The sequence below is a fragment of the Pituophis catenifer genome, unplaced genomic scaffold (assembly GCF_029215685.1).
Source record: "Pituophis catenifer annectens isolate HBS135680 unplaced genomic scaffold, rPitCat1.0.hap2 SCAF_2, whole genome shotgun sequence".
Classification (NCBI taxonomy): Eukaryota; Metazoa; Chordata; class Lepidosauria; order Squamata; family Colubridae; genus Pituophis; species Pituophis catenifer.
Window position 1 is genome coordinate 673,700 of NW_027256882.1, and position 21,883 is coordinate 695,582.

General features: G+C 38.9%; 1 protein-coding gene across 1 annotated transcript; it reads left to right on the forward strand.

Annotated features, from left to right (window-relative positions):
- The first annotated feature begins 13,618 nt into the window (after positions 1–13,618).
- Positions 13,619–19,530, forward strand: LOC139310614 (vomeronasal type-2 receptor 26-like). Its single transcript, XM_070934805.1, has 4 exons — positions 13,619–14,368; positions 17,147–17,359; positions 18,375–18,501; positions 18,626–19,530. Exons 1-4 carry the CDS (start codon positions 13,619–13,621, stop codon positions 19,528–19,530), a joined length of 1,995 nt encoding a protein of 664 aa, XP_070790906.1.
- The last annotated feature ends 2,353 nt before the right edge of the window (positions 19,531–21,883 follow it).

Genomic DNA, 21,883 nt, shown 5'->3' on the forward strand with positions numbered 1-21,883 from the left:
CTTTATTCTATTTTTCTTGCACCTATATTTCTTTATTAGCGACGTTATACCATAGGTACCATTTGTCCCATATTCTATAGTACTCTGTCTCTTCTTTTTCCTTAATCTCTTTTGTTAATCTATCCATTTCAGCACACTGTGCGATTTTATCTGTTAACTCTTCTTCTGTTGGGATTTTTTCTTGTTTCCAATTCTTTGCGTATGTTATTCGAGCTGCCATTAGAATATGTATTAACAAATACTGATATATTTTAAATATTAAATCTCCATCCCACCTTCTCAATACCCATAACAATTAAACGGTGATGGGTGACTATAATTTTTTTCTTATTTTGCCCACTTTTGGATTAAGTCTGAATTGGCTTGTGGAGAGAAAGAGGAACAAATGAAAATATATTTTGTTGTTGTTGTTAGAGATGATGTTATCATGAACATTTTTTTTACAGTACTTCATTTATTTACCCAGCAATAATCTTATGCTTCATTTTTGCCATTCAACAAGTCAACAAGAATTCTCAGCTTTTGTACAATCTCACACTTGGCTACAACATCCATGACAATTATTTCAACACCCTTGGGACCTCAGATTCCTTGCTGGACATACTTTCTACTGGAGAAGCCAATATTCCCAACTACAGCTGTGGAAAGAAGGACAACCTGATGGCTGTTCTTGATGGATATTTTGATGACATCTCCATTCAGATGTCAACATTAGTAGGCCCCTACAAAGTCCCACAGGTTAGTTTTTTTGTTTCTCTACCTGGCAAAGTGAGCAGGTTGTTGGTGGGTGGGTAATAGATTTAATCATATTTTTTCTATGGAATTCATGAGCTGCTTTACATCATGGCCATTGTCATGGGTAGGGATTGGGATCCACAGGAGGCATAAACATTTACTCGAGCAAGACTTGAGCAGCTGGACACAATGTTCAATATGTAACATTTAAGTAAATCTCTAAAATGAACTGATTGTATTTGCAGTGCTCTAGAGATAGAAGACATAGCACGTCTAGTATCTGAATGTCAGTTTTATTAGAAAAGAAAAAGAGCCATATCTTAGACCCCATATTAGACAAATGATTATATTCAATCTTGTTAATATTCTGCACTTTGTATTCTTTATCTTGATATGGCTTAAGGGTTAATAACAATCGACTATTCTAATATGTTTGTGAGAACCACACTGGATGTGTTAAAAGCTTACATTTTGGACTTGATCTGATCTAACCATAATACACCATTCTTCATTGCTTCTTCAGATCAGTAATGGAATTGTTTCAGAGGCTCTGAGTGATAAAAGTCAAATGCCTTTTTTCCATCAGATGCTTCCCAAAAATGGGATCCAGTATCCAGGAATTGTCCAACTCCTCCTCCATTTCAGATGGACTTTGATTGGTCTCTTTTCATCAGACACAGAGGAGGGAGAGAATTTCATGAGAACTTTCACTCCTATGCTTGTCAGAAATGGAATTTGTGTAGTTATCTCACAACAATTCTCAAAGGCTAGAGCTACAGACCCTCTCAGACGTGCCATTTCTAAGTGGAGAAAAGTCAATGTCTTTGTTCACTTCATAGAATTTGCTTCCTTTGAGGATAGATTTCACCACATTCATTCAGCAATTGAAGGTTTGCCAGGACCCATCGAAGGGAAAGTCTGGATCACCACAATTGTGCAGAAATTGACAATGAAAAGGGATACACATTTCAAATATATCCATAGCATTTGGAACTTTCCTTTTCAAGAAAGAAAATGGCCAAATGATGACGCCTTTCAACCCAATCTTTTTCAGGATTCCAAATTTGAAGACCAGTCTTTTCGCTGTTCTTTTTCAAAGCATGTCTTTTCTGTCAAGGGCCGGAGACGATGCACCCAGATAGCACCACTGGACATGCAAGAGAAAAAGAATAGAATGCTGATGAAAAATGACCACCGTTTTTATACTGTTGCTAAGACTCTGGCCCATGTCTTGAATGTTGCATATTCCTCACTATCTAGGAGGATTAAAACGGAGAAGAAAGAGAGATTGGGGGCTGCAAGGCTAGAGCCATGGCAGGTATGGGGTCCTGAAAAGGATCCATCAAACCTATTTTCTATTTAGAAAAAAATCCAATGCTGATGTAGGGGAACCATTGTTCTACAAAAACCCAATAAGTTTGGCCAAGATGAGGCCAGATTTAGTTCACAGGAAGATGTTCCAAAGAGCAGGCACTGTGACAAATATATTTTGATCTTAAAAACTGCTATTATAAAATTATTTAAAATGTATACATTGTAAATAAATTCCTGTACTTATGGGTTCGTAATTAGAATGATAGAATTTTATATTCATAAATTGCAGCTAAACCTGGGAGCATTTGTCCTAACCCCTCCTCACTGCAAGAATCCAGTTAAAGCCTTTCAGACTGATGGATACTCAGTCTTTGCATTGACCCTAACCCTAACCCTAACTCAGTGCTCACTGCCAGGAGTTTGATCCTGACCATCTTAAGGTTGACTCAGCCTTCTATCCTATCAGTGTTGGTAAAATGGGTACCTAGATTGTTGGGGGCAATATGCTGATTCTATAAACCACTTAGAGAGGGATGTAAAAGCACTGTGAATTGGTGTATAACTCTAGGTGCTATTGCTATTCAGGCAAATAGCAAAGAGGGGAGTGAACATCTCTTGTTCACTGGCTCAGCTTTAAAATGGCTCCTCCTTTTAGTGTTTTTCAAATTGCTTTGAAAATTCCTGGATGTTTCAATTCTAGTTCCATCCCTTTTTGGAGAAGAATGAGTTTTGCAATTTTTCCTGGGAGAAACTGTACTTGGACCAAAGTGGAAATGTAGCAGCAGATCTGAATATCATAAGTTGGTTATTTCTCTCCAAGGAGGATCCCATCAAAGAGCAACTGGGGAGTTTTGAAAGACAGAGGCTTATTATCGACCACGATGCTCTTTCACGGCTAAAGTTGCTCAACAAGGTAGTTAAAAATATTGGCAACTTTTCTCGGTCTCTATGGTAGTAGTTAGGGTGAAAGAGCAGGCTCGGATATTTTTAAAGAGCCAATATCTGACCACAGATATTGACCTTATTCATGCTTTTGTTTCACCTCACTGGGATAGGCCTCTTGCTGCTAGGAAGGTGATCCAAGGTGTTCAATCAATATGGAACCACAATGACTTGTCCGATATGGGATAATGCCTTAAACTAGAAAAAGGAAGGACTGAAAATGGAAAACTTTCTTGACTCTTGAAATAATGAGACAATGTGGGTCAATTTCTAATGAAATGCTACTTAGAGTTGATCTTGGCTAGTAATCCATCTAAAAACCCCTCCAATGCAATTGTTTATTTTGATTGTCAGCTACTTTATGTCTTCCACTGAAACTAAGAATTCTCCAAATTTAAATAATAACTAAATGTGGCATTGTCTTTCCATGTCATCTAATTGTAGTTCTAATTTTGAGAGGCAATGGAGGACAGGGAGTCCTGGAGTGCTATGGTTCTTGGGGGCTGAAAGAGTTTGACACAAGTAGTGGCTAACAACAAAACTGTAATTCTTCAATGGAAACGACCTTGTCTTCAATCCCTCACTTGGCCTTAGAAATATCCCTTTCCCACACAGGGTTCATACTCATGTCCCATGGGCTGTAGGAAAACATGCCTGGCTCACCCTTTTTAAGTGAAATGTTCTCATAATTTCACCTCCACTCATCCTCACTATAGTTCTAGAAATTAGGCAGTAATGTTTAGTCTTATTTCACCAGCATGGTAGTTGTATGAATTGAAAATTGTAAGCTGTATGAATTGAAAATTGTAACGCTCTCTACATGGGGCTCCCCTTGAGGTGCACTCAGAGACTCCAACTGGCGCAGAGTGCGGCCGTGCGGGTGGTTATGGGAGCGACGTGGAGTTCCCATGTAACACCTCTCCTGTGCGAGCTGCACTGGCTCCCAGTGGTCTTCTGAGTGCGCTTCAAAGTTCTGGTTATCACCTTCAAAGCGCTCCATGCCTTAGGACCTGGTTATCTACGGGACCGCCTGCTACAACCAATAGCCTCCCAACGGCCAGTACGCTCCCATAGAGAGGGGCTCCTCCAGGTGCCATCGGCCAAACAATGTCAACTGGAGGCCCCTAGGGGGAGAGCTTTCTCTGTGGGGGCACCTATGATCTGGAACAAGCTCCCCCCGGAGATATGGAGGATCCCGGATCTTCTGTCGTGCACTTAAGACTTTTTTTTATTTCATCAAGCTGGCCTGGCCTAAATTTTCTCCCCTTTTTAAATGTAAATTTTAATTTGTTTTTAAATTATGGGGTATTTTAAATTCAGCCAAATTATTTAATTCATTTTTACCTTATTTTAAATTTTTGTATTTATGTGTTTTATCTTGTGGCTGTACACCGCCCTGAGTCCTTCGGGAGAAGGACGGTATAGAAATTTAATAAAATAAAAATAAATAAATAAAATAAAATATAAATGTACCGATATAACTAAATAATACCTCATTTGAGGTGGACAGTCCTAGTTGGTGAAGAATTTTTTCTTTATATCTTAACTGGAACAAGTATTTGGATTATTTTCAAAGGGGAGAGGTTTTGCAATGTTTTACATAGTCCAAAAGAAACCTTTCCTGATCTATTGCTCAGAAGTTTCTTTTTAAAACACAGTTTCATTTTATTTTAATCAATCAATCTAATAAATAAAAATTTGGCAGATATTTTTGAATGAATTTTGTTTTTCTGCTTAGTCTCTGCCTGAGTCCAAATGTGTGGACAATTGTCACCCTGGATTTGTAAAACGGGCTCGGAAAGAAGAACCAATTTGCTGCTACGATTGTATTCCTTGTCCGGAGGGGACCATCTCCACACAGGAAGGTGAGTAACCCCAGAGGAACTCTGGCTTTCCTGTCTCTTGGTATCACCTGTAATCCAAAGAAGGTCTTTCTTGGAATGTGAAAGGAGAGACTATAAAAATAATAATACTTACTGTTTTCTCAGATACTGAAAAATGTACCAAGTGCCCAGATGACAAATATCCCACTGATGACAGAATCCAATGTATCCCCAAAAGAATAACCTTCCTGTCCTATGAAGAACATCTGGGCATCATCCTGGTCTCCTTTGCTGTACTCTTGTTTCTAACAACAGGCCTTGTTTTAGTCATATTCCTTAAATACCTAGAAACTCCCATTGTCAAAGCTAACAACCGTGACCTGTCCTACATCCTCCTGGTTTCCCTCTTGCTTTGCTTCTTGTCCTCCTTTTTCTTCATTGGCCGACCAAGGAAAGCCACCTGCCTTCTCCGACAAACAATGTTCAGCATCATCTTCTCAGTAGCTGTGTCTTGTGTGTTAGCCAAAACAATCATGGTAGTGCTGGCCTTCCTGGCCACGAAACCAGGGAACAGGGTGAGGAGATGGTTGGGGAAGAGCTTGGCTAACTCCATCATCCTTTCTGGCTCTGCTGGAACAATGGTCATTTGTGCAATCTGGCTGGGAGTTTCTCCTCCGTTTCCTGATTTTGACCTGCACTCCCAATCAGGAGCGATCATCCTTCAGTGCAATGAAGGCTCTGTGACCATGTTTTATCTCGTTCTCTGCTACATGGGTTTCCTTGCTGCCATTTGCTTCACAGTGGCTTTCCTGGCCAGGAACCTGCCTGGGGCCTTCAACGAAGCCAAACTGATCACCTTCAGCATGCTGGTCTTCTGCAGTGTCTGGATCTCCTTCCTGCCCACCTACTTGAGCACCAAAGGGAAATACATGGTGGCCGTGCAGGTTTTCTCCATCTTGGCTTCTGGGGCTGGCCTGCTGGGCTGCATCTTCTTCCCCAAGTGCTACATTATCATCCTGAGACCAGATCTAAATACTAAGGAACATTTAATGATAAAAGTCGGTATCTGATCATGAAGTAATTTCTTAGGCTCATAACACTTAATTATTTATTGCAGTTATTATTGAGTTTTTAATGCTTCTTTTGACAATTACGGTTATTTAAAATCAAAAGAAATCAACATACAAAGAATGTAAGACTAACTTAAGATAATCATCAAAGGGTAAAAGAAATGAATTAATAATTTAAATTGTCATGAAACTAGGGAAGGAGAAGATAAGAAATGAGATTTTATTATTGTATAGGACTGACTGACTGAATAAATAAATAGACAAATGTTTGAAACAAGTTTACCAATCAGTGGGTGTTTTAGGAATATGACTATTACCTAACTTATTGGGTTGGCAATATATAAACCATCAATGTATGTTTGCAGTGTATTCTATTGTATTGTATAGCTTTAAGACTGCTGTATTGCATCATACTTTGTCCTGATTGGTTAGCTCTGTTGCCAATGTCCTTAAGAGAGAGTTAGAAACATGGCTTTTTGCTGTTCTTCCTCTCTGATATCTCTGTATGGTACTGTTTGCAAATCCAGAAGAACTGTTTATTGCTAACTGTTAATTGTGTATGACTATGACGACTGGTAAGAAGACTTTGTTATTCATTATTGCCTGATTTATATGTGTATGACCTAGACTGTTTATTGGACTATGCTTTACTTTTTCCTGAAAGTAAACTATAACACAACTCAGTGTATCTGTGTGGTGACTGTGCTTATTCATAACTACTCTCAACCGAGAGAGTAGTTTTTCATGTGCATATCCTTGCTATTCAAGGGTTACTCTGCAAATTCCTTAACACTGGTTATGGGCCCAGGATACTGAGAGTTAATGTGGATACACAGTACCGTATTCAGACAGCTGTTTTTGTGGTTTATTGTTCACATGAAGATGGAACAAGAACAGTCAACCAGCATATTCCTGATAACCCAGTTGGATGGAACTAACTATGTTTCCTGTTCTATGAAGTGCAGCCTACTTCTGCGTCAAGAAGGGCTATGGGCTGTAGTTCATGATCCACCGGATGTAACTGCTTGGGATCGATGAAGATGCAAAGAAAATAGCCAAATTTAACCGGGATAATGAAAGGGCTCTTTGTATAATTGGGCTGACACTGAGTGACCAGCAGCTAGTCCATATTCATGGTGAGGATTCTGCTGCCAGGTGTTGGGACACTTTGAAGAGGATTTATGTTCGTGATAGTGTGGGTGCACAGATACACCTTACACGTAAACTGTTTAGAGCCCGTCTTCTGAAAGGTGGAGATATGTTAGCTCATCTGGAGTTTATGAAGGGAACTTTACAAGAGCTACATGAAAAGGAGTTGATTTTCTCAGAGCTGCATCAGGTTTATATTATTCTTTCCTCTTTGGATGGAAGTTATGATGATTATGTGTCTTCACTGGAGGTTTTGACCAGAGATGAACTAACATTGACTGGCATAACCAGAAGATTGTTAGAAGAGTCCCAAAGAAGGCAAGATAAAGACCAACTGAGAGAGAGACAACCACGGAAAGAAAACCTGTCTTCAACTGCCTATACTGTTAGGAAATGTTTTTCTTGTAGGGCTAAGGGTCATATAGCTAGATTCTGTAAAAAGGGCAAGAAACTGAATACTGGTAGTCAACAGAGAGCTAAAAAGTATGTTAGTTTAGCTATATCCAGCTCAACGACAACTGTAAACCATGATTTGTGGGTAGTTGACAGTGGAGCAGCACAGTCTATAACTAGGAGTAAAGAGAGGTTTGTTAACATGACCAAGAGTAAACAACATATATCATTACCCAATGGATGGAAAATGAAAGCATCTGGAGAAGGTACTGCATATTGTTCGTGTATAAATGAGCATTTACCTATGCTGTATGTACCTAAACTACAATTTAACTTGCTATCTGTAAAAAGCATTGTTAAAAGCTGGGTTTGTAGTAACATTTAGGAGAGATAAATGTCTGATAGAAAAGGATGGTACAAGTGTTACTGCAAAGTTAGAAAATGATTTGTTTGTTCTGAATGATGATCCATTAATCATGGCTAATGCTAACTCAGTTTACGATAACACGAAGCCACATGATGAATGCATTCACTTGCTTCATAGGCATTTGGGACATGTAAATTTTAAGACGTTAAAGAAACCGGTGGAATTATCTGATGGGATAAAACTAAAACCTTTAAAAAAATATTTAAACTGCAATGCTTGTAGCCAAGAAAAGAGTAAGGTAACCCCTGCAAACAGAGATAATGGGTTTACAACCAATGAACCTTTGGAGGTAGTCTTTGCAGATATCATTGGACCTAAAAAACCTAGTTTAGGTGGAGCCTGTTATATATTGAGCATAATAGACCATTTTTCCTGTTATGGTTTCTGTTACCTTATGAAAAGGTATATAGATTTTGGGCGCCAGGTACCACTAGCGTGTTCTGCAGTGCTAGTGCCAAGTTCCTGGAGCATGTTGGTTGGAGTAAGCTTGAACAGAAATCCGACAAGGTAAATGGTAGTGTTGTTGTTGATAATAACATATTTAGTGATACTCTTGATGAGAAAGTTGAGGAAGAACCTGCTATTACTCTAAAGGAGGGGGAGGTTATAGGGGAGGTAGAAGAGGAGATACCAACATCGAGTCCTGAGCTACCTAGACGTTCAACTCAAGAGAGACATCCACCTGATAGGTATCAAACCCGTGTAGTATGTCAGGTGAACACAGAGCCTTCTAACTTTGATGAAATTAAACTGTATCCTCCAAAGGATCAGGTAGCTTGGAAGGAAGTGATGGATAAAGAGCTGAAATCGTTCAAGGAGTTATATGTTTATGAGAACGTTAGGCTACCACCAGGTGAGCATGCAATTGGTTGCTAGTGGGTTTACAAACTGAAAACTGGTGTGGATGGGACTGTTACCCATAAGGCAAGGTTAGTTGCTCAAGGATTTGCTCAGTCAGATAAGGACTATGATGAAGTGTTTGCACCTAGTCTGAGGGCGACTACGTTGCGAGCATCATTAGTATGGGCTAGGAAGAATAAATATATGATAAACCATATAGATATTGAAACTACATATCTGCATGTGCCATTACAACATACAATCTATAAGAAGAAGCCACTAGATTTGAAAACTGATGGGAAGACTGATTGCTGGAGACTGAAGAAAAGTCTTTATGGCTTGAAACAGTCAGGTTACGAGTGGAATAAATGCATTGTCAATGAGTTAGTTACTATGGGTTTTGTAGCTGGCATAGCTGATCCAAGTTTGTATAAGAGAGAGAAAGATGGTTTAGCTTCTCTATTATTGCTATTCACTGATGATATAGCAATTATTACCAAATCTGAACATGAAGCAACCAAAATTGTTTCTGTATTGCAAAAGAAATTCAGAATTAGGAATTTGGTTGAAATTAAGCATTATCTGGATCTTGACATAGTTAAAACTAGTAAAGGTTACAAAATTTTGCAAGCCAAGAAAGTTAGCCAATTGCTGAAATGTTACAACGTGGAACTCTGTAAGCCTGCTAAGACACCAATGAGTCAGGATTTTAAGGATAGTAATATTCAAAGTCCTGTATTCGATAAGGAAATATATCAATCCTTAATAGGCAGTCTGTCATATCTGAGTAAGTGGTCTAGGCCAGATATATCTTACAGTGTAAATCAACTGGCTAGATATAATGCTGAACCTACTGAAAGGCACTGGAAAGCCACTAAGCGAATACTTAGGTATCTGAAGCAAACAATACATTATTTGTTATATTTGGAGCCTAATAATGACCTAGTTTTAACGGCATACTCTGATGCAAGGATCCTCTTCAGTACATTTAAAAAGAAAGAACACTACATCTTTTCCACTTTGTAAAACCTTTATTTTTTGTAATGTTTTGTAATATACAGCAAAGAGGTGATTTTAGAGTCATTTTTGGAAAACTTTTCCCAGCTGAAACTGGGAAAAGTCGAAAACTCTTTTGGCCAGGTGTCCAGAGCCATTAATGCCAGAAATGAGCTCATCCTCCCTTGAGCTAACTTCTGAGGAAGAATCTGGGGAGTTGTCCATGGGGGACATCAAACTGCCTGCTGTTTGTTTACTAAACAAAGACATTTCACAGTATAAAGGTTCTCGGCAGTGGTGAAATGTAAAATTTGTTACTACTGGTTCTGTGGGCATGGCTTGGTGGGGGGTAATGTGACTGACTGGGCGTGGCCAACTTTTGTTTTTTTACTTTTAAAACCATTTTTTTCTACAACCTCTTCAGCCAAAGAGGTTGCAAAAATGCTTTTAAAAGCCTCTAACGATCAGGCAACTCAGCTGGGATCGTTAGAGACTTTTAAAGTATTTTTTCTACAACCTCTTCAGTTGAAGAGATTGTAAAAAATGCTTTTAAAAGTCTCTGACAATCCCAGCTGAGTTGCCTGATTGTCAGTGGCTTTTTTTTCTTTTAAAAGCCTCTGACGAGCCCAGCTGAGCTGTGTGATCATCAGAGGCTTTTTTTTTCAATTAAAAGCATTTTTTTCGGCCGAAGAGGTTGTAGAAAAAAAATGCTTTTAAAAATGAAAAAAAAGCTTCTGACGTTAAGGCAACTCACCTGGGATTATCATAGGCTTTTAAAAACATATTTTTTGGCCAAAGAGGTTGTAGAAAAAATGTTTTTAAAAGTAAAAAAAAAAAAAGTTGGCCATGCCCACTCAATCACATTACCCCCACCAAGCCATGCCCACAGAACCGGTAGTAACGAATTTTACATTTCACCACTGCTGAGAACCTTTATACTTTGAAGTGTCTTTGTCTCTGATTGCGCGGCTTAGCTGGACATGGGGTGGGGGTGGGGCCAGGAATTTTTGCTACCGGTTCTCCGAACCACCCGCCAACATTGCTACTGGATCGGACAATCTGGTCTGAACCGGGAACATTTCACCCCTGGTTCTTGGTGTCTAACATGAATACTGAAGGGCAAGTATAAAAAAAAATAGTCTATCCCCATAACATACTCCATATTTACCCAATGATATAGTTGGCCAATTATCAATTTCCAAACCCTTTGTCTCAAATATCACCCCAAAGTTGATATTTCTAAGGCAAATGAAATTTCACTATCGCAAGAGGAATTTTAAAATCACTTCCAATTTGTGATTAATATATGGAGATCTAACAGAAAAGTAAATTACAAACAGATCCTATTCGTAACATTAGTTACGAATGGCTTCCATGTCTGACACTAAGGTGGAACCAAACTCAATAGTTCTGGGTGACCTTCACCAGGAGTCTCTGGAGACAAGAGATTACATTGAAGGACAACACCCAATTTCCTGGGTGTCGAACTATCTTTCTTCAGCATCACTTTCTAGACATGTTCAGAAAGGAAGGACCACAACCACATCAAACCAGTGCTCTCTAGGGGTATATCTATGATTTTTCACTATGCTTTTCTCCAGCTTCTCCTCCGCACAAGGAGGTCCAGAAGTAGTTCAGGATTCCCAGAGGAGATGTTGCTCTGTGAGATCTCTCTTGTTATTTCTCCAGTGATCGCCTTTGATGTAAACATCAAACTGAAGCTACTTGAAAGGGATCTTGCATCAGAAAAGGATAAATGACTCAGGTCACACTTTGGGTGGCACAAATTTTGGGTCATTCAGGGACTGTGCTTCTTGATTGCGCCTTTCCTTTCTCTCCTTTCCAGGTGAAGTTCTGTTAATATCTCTCTCATTCAAGAAAGTCACTCTCATTTCCATTGTTGAATGGTGCTTTGAATTCTTTGAATGCTCTTGTTCTTCCTTAGAAACAGGAAGGGGATTGATTCAGCCCCATGAATTATGGACCTCCTCCTTCTGCTTCTGCTGCTACTGATGTCCCAGCCAGTTTCTGGGAAGCTGAGAATGAAGTGCCTGCTGAGTTTGGAGGAACATGAGGGAAGAAAACTACGGAGCTATTACAGGCCAGGAGATCACCACATTAGTATAGTCTCCATTGCCACAATAATATCCGAAATAATGCTGTCTTTCAACACAGCTCCTTATACTCAAGCTCCCTCGTAAGTCATTCAGTGTGATGGAGTTGCCTTCATTCCATTTGCAGTCCTAACACTCTTGTTCGTTTCTTTCAGTTACTCCTATATTGCAGGACCTGTTTCATTTCTTGAATCATTTGGATTTCCATGGATTCTCTCTTATGTCTTATTTTAAGAGACCCAAATCCAAAGATGAAACAGCCCCGCCCTCCAAAGTTCAAATTATTCTCCCCTCTCATAAAATCCTGAATTAATCACAACTAGCTGATTGAAAAGTTTGTAGTTTCCTCTGCCCCACCCATTTTCCTATTTTTATAACCATTCATTGATATTCCTTGCCTGGCACTGGTATGGAATAGAAGATGGCTTGTTTTTAGAATTGCTTTTCTGGATCATTTATAAGTCCTCTTTGCTGATGATTCTATTTTAATGATTGAATGATTTTGAATCTTGATCATTGCATAAATTAAAAATGAGCACTATTACAAATAATGATATATTTTAAATATTAAATCTCCACCCCACCTTCTCAACATAATAATTAAACGGTGATGGGTGACTATAACTTTATTCTTATGTTGGACACTTCTGGCTTAAGATTGAATGGGCTTGTGGAGAGAAAGAGAAATAAATATAAACATATTTTGTTGTTGTTGTTAGAGATGATGCTATGATGAACATTTTTTTTACAGTAGTTCATTTACTGATGCAACAAGAATCCTACATTTCATTTTTGGCATTCAACAAGTCAACAAGAAATCGCAGCTTTTGTACAATCTCACACTTGGCTACAACATCCATGACAATTATTTGAACACCGTTGGGACTTCAGATGCCTTGCTGGACATGCTTTCTACTGGAGAAGCCAATGTTCCCAACTACAGCTGTGGAAGGAAGGACAACCTGATGGCTGTTCTTGATGGATCTGTTGATGACATCTCCATTCAGATGTCAACATTAGTAGGCCCCTACAAAGTCCCACAGGTTTGTTTTTTTGTTTCTCTATCTGGCAAAGTGAGCAGGTTGTTGGTGGGTGGGTAATAGATTCAATCATATCTTTTTTATGGAAATCATGAACTGCTTTTCTCATGGCCTTTGTCATGGGTAGGGATTGGGATCCAGAGTGGGGAGGAGGTCTAAACATCTCCTCGAGCAAAACTTGAGCAGCTGGACATAATGTTAAAAAGGGAATATTTAAGCAAATCTCTAAAAGGAACTGATTTGCACTTGTAGTGCTCTAGAGATAGAAGACATAGGACATGTATTATCTGAATGTCAATTTTATTAGAAAAGAGAAAGAGCAGTATCTTAGACTCCAGATTAGAGAAATGATTATATTTAATCTTGTTAATATTCTGCATTTTGTATTCTTTATCTTGATATGGCTTAAGGGTTAATAACAATAGACTGTTCCAGTGGTCACCAATCTTTCGGACCTCAGGGACCACCAAATCCATAATTTTAAATCCCATGGACCACTAATATGAAATTTCTAAAAAGATAGTATTTAGTGCAATATAAAAAATGCAAATAATTTTCCTGCAGAACACCAAAATTTCATTGCAGACCACCAGTGGTCCTTGGACAACCAGTTGGTGACTGCTGGACTATTCTAATATGTTTGTGAGAACCACACTGGATGTGTAAAAAACTTACATTTTGGACTTGATCTGATCTAACCATAATACACCATTCTTCATTGATTTTTCAGATCAGTTATGGAATTGTTTCAGAGGCTTTGAGTGATAAAAGTCAAATGCCTTTTTTCCATCAGATGCTCCCCCCAAATGGGATCCAGTATCCAGGAATTGTCCAACTCCTCCTCCATTTCAGATGGACTTTGATTGGTCTCTTTGCACCAGACACAGAGGAGGGAGAGAATTTCATGAGAACTTTCACTCCTATGCTTGTCAGAAATGGAATTTGTGTGGTTATCTCACAACAATTCTCAATGGCTAGAGCTTCAGAACCTCTTAGACGTGCCATTTCTAAGTGGAAACAAGTCAATGTCTTTGTACACTTCATAGAATTTGCTTCCCTTGTGGATAGAGCTCGCCATATCCATTTAACAATTGAAGGTTTGCCAGGACCCATTGAAGGGAAAGTCTGGATCACCACAATTGTGGAGAAAGTGTCAATGAGAAGGGATACACTTTTCAAATATATCCATAGCATTTGGAATTTTGCTTTTCAGGAAAGAAAATGGCCAAATGATGACGCCTTTCAACCCAATCTTTTTAAGGATTCCAAATTTGAAGACCAGTCTTTTCGCTGTTCTTTTTCAAAGCATGTCCTTTCTGTCAAGGGCCGGAGACGATGCACCCAGATAGCACCACTGGACATGCAAGAGAAAAAGAATAGAATTCAGATAAAAAATGACCTCCGTTTTTACAGTATTGTTAAGACTCTGGCCCATGTTTTGAATGTTGCATATTCCTCAATATCTAGGAGGAGAAAAATGGAGAAGAAAGAGAGATTGGGGGCTCCAAGGCTAGAGCCATGGCAGGTATGGGGTCCTGACAAGGATCCATCAAACTTAGTTTCTATTTAGAAAAAAATCCAATGCTGATGTAGGGGAACAATTGTTCTCCAAAAAACCAAAAGGTTTGGCCAAGCGGAGGCCAGATTTAGTTCACAGGATTATGTTCCAAAGAGCAGGCACTGTGACAATTATATTTTGTTATTAAACACTGCTATTATAAAATTATTTAAAATGTATACATTTTAAATAAATTCCTGTACTTATGGGTTTGTATTTAGCATGATAGAATTTTATATTCATAAATTTCAGCTAAACCTGGGAGCATTTCTCCTAACCCTTCCTCACTGCAAGAATCCAGTTAAAGCCTTTCAGACTGATGGATACTCAGTCTTTGCATTGACCCTAACCCTAACCCTAACCCTAACTCACTGCTCACTGCCAGGAGTTTGATCCTGACCAGCTCAAGGTTGACTCAGCCTTCCATCCTATCAGTGTTGGTAAAATGGGTACCTAGATTGTTGGGGGCAATATGCTGATTCTATAAACCATTTAGAGAGGGCTGTAAAAGCACTGTGAAGTGGTATATATCAGTTGTGGGTTGCTCCCGGTTCGCACTGGTTCTCAAGAACCAGTAGTAAAAATATTTAATAGTTCGGAGAACCGGTAATAAGATTGGCTGGCCACGATCCCGAACCGGTTCCCGGCCCGGTCGCCGTTCACTTACCCTGCCCATTCCCAATCTATGCTGCCTCCTGAGTCCCAGCTGATGGCTAGAGGGAAAAAAAACTGTTTAAACTCTTGCCACCGGGCTTCAAAGGGCCGCCCCTTTCAGCTTCAGTATAGGTTAAGTAGCACCAGTTGATTAGTTCGGCCTCCCAACTCTCAACTGATTTGCTTTCAGCTGTTTTGCGCAGGGCTCTGCAAAGAGTGCTGGAGCAGATTTTTTTTCCCCTAGCTATGCTGAAAAAATGAAACTGAAAGTTAAGCAGGGTCTTTGCTGCAACCTGAGAAAATGAGGCAGAGAGAGATTTCTTTTTCTTTTTCCTCACCAAAAAAGGTAGGTGCAAAACTGCAAACAATGGGAAATTTAGGGCAAAAGAGGAGAGTTCAAGATTTTAAAACACAAAAGAAAAAAAGCTCTATTTAACTAGGGAATTGTAATAATTGAGATACAATTAATTGTATATTGTGTTGAAAGCAGAAATGGTTAAGTTGTGGTTTGGAGGAATATATGGGGGAAATTATTTGGTTTATTATTATTGGTAAATATAATTAATTGATTTGTAAGAAATTGGATTGCATGGAAATAATTGGAATATTCATGTTCATATTGATTAATATACAAAAAAGATAGTTATATAACTAATTGATTTATATTAAAATGTTGAATTTGTATTAAACAACTCTATTACATAATTAACCAATGTGAAGATGGATATAAAAATAGATGACAATGGGAAGGGGTATAAAATAGAATAGAAGGGAAAAATTGAATTTGATTAAGATTAGAGATGAGGATGAAGTGTAATATTGTTTTTTTAAAAAAATAGTTGAGGAATAAATATGGCAAAAAGGAAATATAGAAATTGTAAATTTAGTTGAAATGACTAAACACTGTTTAAATTTGTGAACCAGCCAATTACTCTGTTCAAAGAAAATACATTGTATGTTTGTATGTGTGTTTCTAATTATTGCTATTTATTCATATTTGTTCTCTTTTATTCTTTAAAGTTTAACAATTCATTCTTTATCTTAATATCTTTATATTTGTTTGGGGTTGGCTTTCTTCCCTTTCATCTTTTTTATTGTACAGCAATAATTCTCCTCAAACCTACCACCTCTCTCTTTTCTTTCCTTCTTACTTTCTCTCCCCCCTCTTCTTCTCCTCCCTACTTCCTCTTCCTTTCTCCTTCTCCTCCTCTCTTCCTCCCTCTCTTACCCTCACTCCTACTCTAATTTCTCTTCCCTTCCTTCATCCCTCTCTATTGCTGCATCCTTTTATGCCTATGGACTACTCAGAGGGCTGAAAAAGTTATTTTTGACTGGTCCTCGCACTTTTGACCAGTCCTCGAACTTACGACTGTTCTCAGATTTTACGTTTTTGCCCTATCTTGTCACCATGGTGAAGAGAAGCAGTTGTGAAATGAGTGACATGGTTGTTAAGAAAGTAAAAATGGGAATAAATGATGACCAGTCATAAGTGCGAAGACCGGTCAAAAGTGCGAGGACCTGTCAGAAATCACTTTTTTCAGCCCTCTGGGTAGTCCTTTTGTGCATATGGACTACTCAGAGGGCTGACAAAGTTATTTTTGACTGGTCCTCACACTTTTGACCAGTCCTCAAACTTATGACTGTCCTCACATTTTACGTTTTTTGCTGTATCTTATCACCATGGTGAAGAAAAGCAGTTGGGAAATGAGTGACATGGTTGTTAAGAATGCTGCATGGGCATAAATGTGAGGATGGTCATAAATGTGAGGGGCAGTCACAAGTGCGAGGACCTGTCAGAAATGACTTTTTTCAGCCCTCTGAGTAGTCCTATACACATAGCCATGGCCACCCAGTCACATGACCAGCTAGCCACGCCCACCTAGTCACATGACCTCCAAACCACGCCCACAGAACTGGTAGTAAAAAAAATTAGAACCCACCCCTGGTATATAAGTCTAAGTGCTATTGCTATTCAGGCAAATAGTGAAGAGGGGACTGGACATCTCTTGTTCACAAGCTCAGCTTTAAAATTGCTCCTCCTTTTAGGTTGTTTCAAGTTGCTTTCAAAATTTCTGGATGTTTCAATTCTAGTTCCATCCCTTTCTGAAGAAGAATGAGTTTTGCAATTTTTCCTGGGAGAAACTATACTTGGACCAAAGTGGAAATGTAGCAGCAGATCTGAATATCATAAGTTGGTTGCTTTTCCCCAATGAGGATCCCATCAAAGAGCAACTGGGGAGTTTTGAAAGACAGAGGCGTCTTATCGACCAAGATGCTCTTTCACGGCTAAAGTTGCTCAACAAGGTGGTTGAAAATATTGGCAACTTTTCTCAGTCTATATGGTTGGTGTTAGGATCCCCTGAAAGAGCAGGCACAGATATTTTTTAACAGCCCATATCTGACCACAGTTATTCATGCCTCTGTTTCATCCCACTGGGATAGGCCTACTGCTGCTAGGAGGGTCATCCAAGGTGTTCAATCAATGTGGAACCACAATGACTTGTCCGATATGAGATAATGCCTTGAAGTAGAAAAATGAAGGACTGAAAATGGAAAACTTTTTTAACTCTTGAAATAATGAGACAATGCGGATCAATTTGTAATGGAATGCTACTTAGATTTGATCTTTGGCTTGTAATCCATCTAAAAACCCTTGAATGCAATTGTTTATCTTGATCGTCAGCTATGTTAAGTCTTCCACTGAAACAAAGAATTCTCCAAATTTAAGTGGTAAATAAATGTGGGACTGTCTTTCCATGTCATCTAATTGTAGTTCTAATTTTGAGAGGCAATGGAGGACAGGGAGTCCTGGAGTGCTATGGTTCTTGGGGGCTCAAATTGTTGGACACAAGTAGCGACTAACAACAAAACTGTAATTCTTCAATGGATACGACCTTGTCTTAAATGTCCCATGGGCTGCAGAAAAACATGCCCGGCTTACCCTTTTTAAGTGACACGTTCTCATGATTTCACCTCCACTCATCCTCACTATAATTCTAGAAATTAGGCAGTAATGTTTAGTCTTATTTCACCAGTATGGCAGCTGTATGAATTGAAAATATAAGTGTACAGATATAACTAAATAATACCTCATTTGAGGTTGACAGACCTAGTCTGTGAGGAATTTTTTCTTCATATTTTAACTGGAAGAAGGATTTGGATTATTTTCAAAGGGGAGTGGTTTTACAATGTTTTATGTTTTCCTGATCTATTGCTCAGAAGTGTTTTTCTTAAGCACAGTTTCATTTTATTTTAATCAACAATCAATCTAATAAATAAAAATATGGCAAATATTTTAGAATGTTTTTTCTCTGCTTAGTCTCTGCCTCAGTCCAAATGTGTGGACAATTGTCACCCTGGATTTGTAAAACGGGCTCGGAAAGAAGAACCCATTTGCTGCTATGATTGTATTCCTTGTCCGAAGGGGACCATCTCCACACAGGAAGGTGGGTGACATGAGAGGAACTCTGGCTTTCCTGTGTCTTCGGTATCAGCTGTCATCCAAAGAAGGTCTTTCTTGGAATGTGAAAGGAGAGACTAAAAAAATAATAATACTTACTGTTTTCTCAGATGCTGAAAAATGCACCAGGTGCCCAGATTACAAATATTCCACTGATGACAGAATCCAATGTATCCCCAAAAGAATAACCTTCCTGTCCTATGAAGAACTTCTGGGCATCATCCTGGTCTCCTTTGCTGTACTCTTGTTTCTAACAACAGGCCTTGTTTTAGTCATATTCCTTAAATACCTAGAAACTCCCATTGTCAAAGCTAACAACCGGGACCTGTCCTACATCCTCCTGGTTTCCCTCTTGCTTTGCTTCTTGTCCTCCTTTTTCTTCATTGGCCGACCAAGGAAAGCCGCCTGCCTTCTCCGACAAACAATGTTCAGCATCATCTTCTCAGTAGCTGTGTCTTGTGTGTTAGCCAAAACAATCATGGTAGTGCTGGCCTTCCTGGCCACGAAACCAGGGAACAGGGTGAGGAGATGGTTGGGGAAGAGCTTGGCCAACTCCATCATCCTTTCTGGTTCTGCTGGAAAAATTGTCATTTGTGCAATCTGGCTGGGAGTTTCTCCTCCGTTTCCTGATTTTGACCTGCACTCCCAATCAGGAGTGATCATCCTTCAGTGCAATGAAGGCTCTGTGACCATGTTTTATGTGGTTCTCTGCTACATGGGTTTCCTTGCTGCCATTTGCTTCACAGTGGCTTTCCTGGCCAGGAACCTGCCTGGGGCCTTCAACGAAGCCAAACTGATCACCTTCAGCATGCTGGTCTTCTGCAGCGTCTGGATCTCCTTCCTGCCCACCTACTTGAGCACCAAAGGGAAATACATGGTGGCCGTGCAGGTTTTCTCCATCTTGGCTTCTGGGGCTGGCCTGCTGGGCTGCATCTTCTTCCCCAAGTGCTACATTATCATCCTGAGACCAGATCTAAATACTAAGGAACATTTAATGATAAAAGTCGGAATCTGATCATGAAGTAGTTTATTAGGCTCGTAACACTTAATTATTTATTGCAGTTATTATTGAGTTTGTATGCTTGTTTTGACAATTAAGGTTATTTAAAATCAAAAGAAATAAACATACAAAGAATGTAAAACTAATTTAAGATAATTATTAAAGTGTAAAATGAATTAATTAATAATATAAATTGTGATGAAACTAGGGAAGGACAAGATAAGAAATGAGATAGTTATGTTAACATGATGCATCTGCAGAGGAGACAAGGCTTCCCAGATTGGGAAGGAGGGGGAGGGGGAGGGAGAGGGATACAACATCATCTATCTCCAGTCCTCAACACAGTCCTCTCTGCAATTCCAAAAAGGCTCCACACCCACTTGCACTACTTAGGTGACCCCGAGGACACAGCTCAACCTCTAAGTGGCCTCAATGACTCTCTAAAACAGGGGTGTCAAACTCGTGGCCTGCGGGCCGGATGCGTTAAGTGCTGGTCCTGCTCCCACCTGGTTTAGAGGAAGGGAAAAAAGTCTTTTTTTTTTATTGCAAAAGTTTTACAATTACATTTTCACCCCTTTCCCCCCCCCCAAACTTCCCAACCTCCCTAACCCTCCCTAACCCTCCCCTCCCCCCAGACTTCCCTATAATATACTCATACTCATAAAGAACCCTAATATAACACTTATATATAAACTTGAACCCCTCCCTCCCCTGTATAATTTTTCTCTTTATCTCATTACATTAAAAAATTTCTAATACATTAAAATATTTCTAATACATTATTTTCAAATAAAAGCTATTTGATACTTTCTAGTTTGGTATTTGTTCTGAACATATTCTATCCACCTTTTCCATTCCCACTCATAAGTCTCTTGTGAACAATCTTTTAAATATGCTGAAATCTTCGCCATCTCTGCAAAACTGGCCATCTTCAAAGTCCATTCCTCAATAGTGGGCAAAGCTTCATTCTTCCAATATTTACCTATCAACAATCTTGCTGCTGTTATCATATACAATATCAATTTTGTTTCACCCAGTGTAAAACCCTTAACTATACCCAATAAAAACAGTTGTGGAGAAAATTGAATTTTTTTCTTCAAAACATTCTGCATGACCCACCAAATTTTTATCCAAAAAGCCTTAACTTTCCTACAGGTCCACCAAACATGATAATACGTAGCATCCAAACATTCACATCTCCAACATTTTGGCTGAACATTAGGGTACATACATGACAATTTTTTAGGATCTAAATGCCATCTATAAAACATTTTGTAGAAATTTTCCCTCAGGTTCTGCGACTGTGTAAATTTAACATTCTGAACCCAAATTTTTTCCCATGTTTCCAGCATCACTGGTTCTTCAAAATTCTGTGCCCACTTAATCATACAGTCTTTAACTAATTCAGTTTCTGAATCTCTTTCTAGCAAAACATTATAAAGCCTTTTGATATGCATTGGACCTTTCTCTCTTATATGTCTAACCAATTCTTCCTCGTGCAACATAATACCAGTTTTTTGGTCCTCTTTCCATCTCAATTGTAATTGATTATATTGTAACCAAGTTAAATTAATCCCTTTGTCCAACAGTGTCTGCAATGTCTTCAGCTGCCATCTGCCCGCATCTGTAAAAAGAACCTCTTTATATAAAAACCCCCCGAGTGACATTATATTTGTATTCCACAAAGTATGACCAAGATCCAGCCATAGCGGTATTTTATAATCCCATTTGAGTCGGTGCTTCTTCCAAACTCTCATCAAAGAATCTCTAAGTATATGACTTTTAAATACTTTATCTACTTTGTCGTCGTAGAATAAGTAAGCATGCCATCCAAATTGAAGATCAAAACTTTCTGCATTCAATATTCCAGTCTTTTTCCTTCCAAACCAATCACTTGTTAAAGTTAAAGCTGCTGCATCATAATATAGCTGTAGGTTTGGAAGTTTAAGACCTCCTCTTTCTGGAACATCTTGCATAATTTTCAATTTCACTCTCGGCTTCTTCTCGTTCCAGACAAACTTATTCACTCCAGATTGCCAAACTTTCAATTGTTTATCACTTTTAAGCACCGGAATCATTTGAAACAAAAAAAGAAATCTTGGCAAAATGTTCATCTTAACTGCTGCTATTCTTCCAAGTAGAGACAGCTGCAGTTTTTTCCAAGTCTCCATATCTTTCTGCACCTCTCGCCACAACACCTCATAGTTATTTTGAAACAATTTCATGTTTGATTCTGCAACCTGAACTCCTAGATATTTTACCTTAGGTACAGTCTCAAAACCTGCCCTCCTTTCAAGCTCATGTTTACGATCTTGTGTCATGTTTTTAACTATCATTTTAGTCTTTTTTAGATTCAGTCTAAAACCTG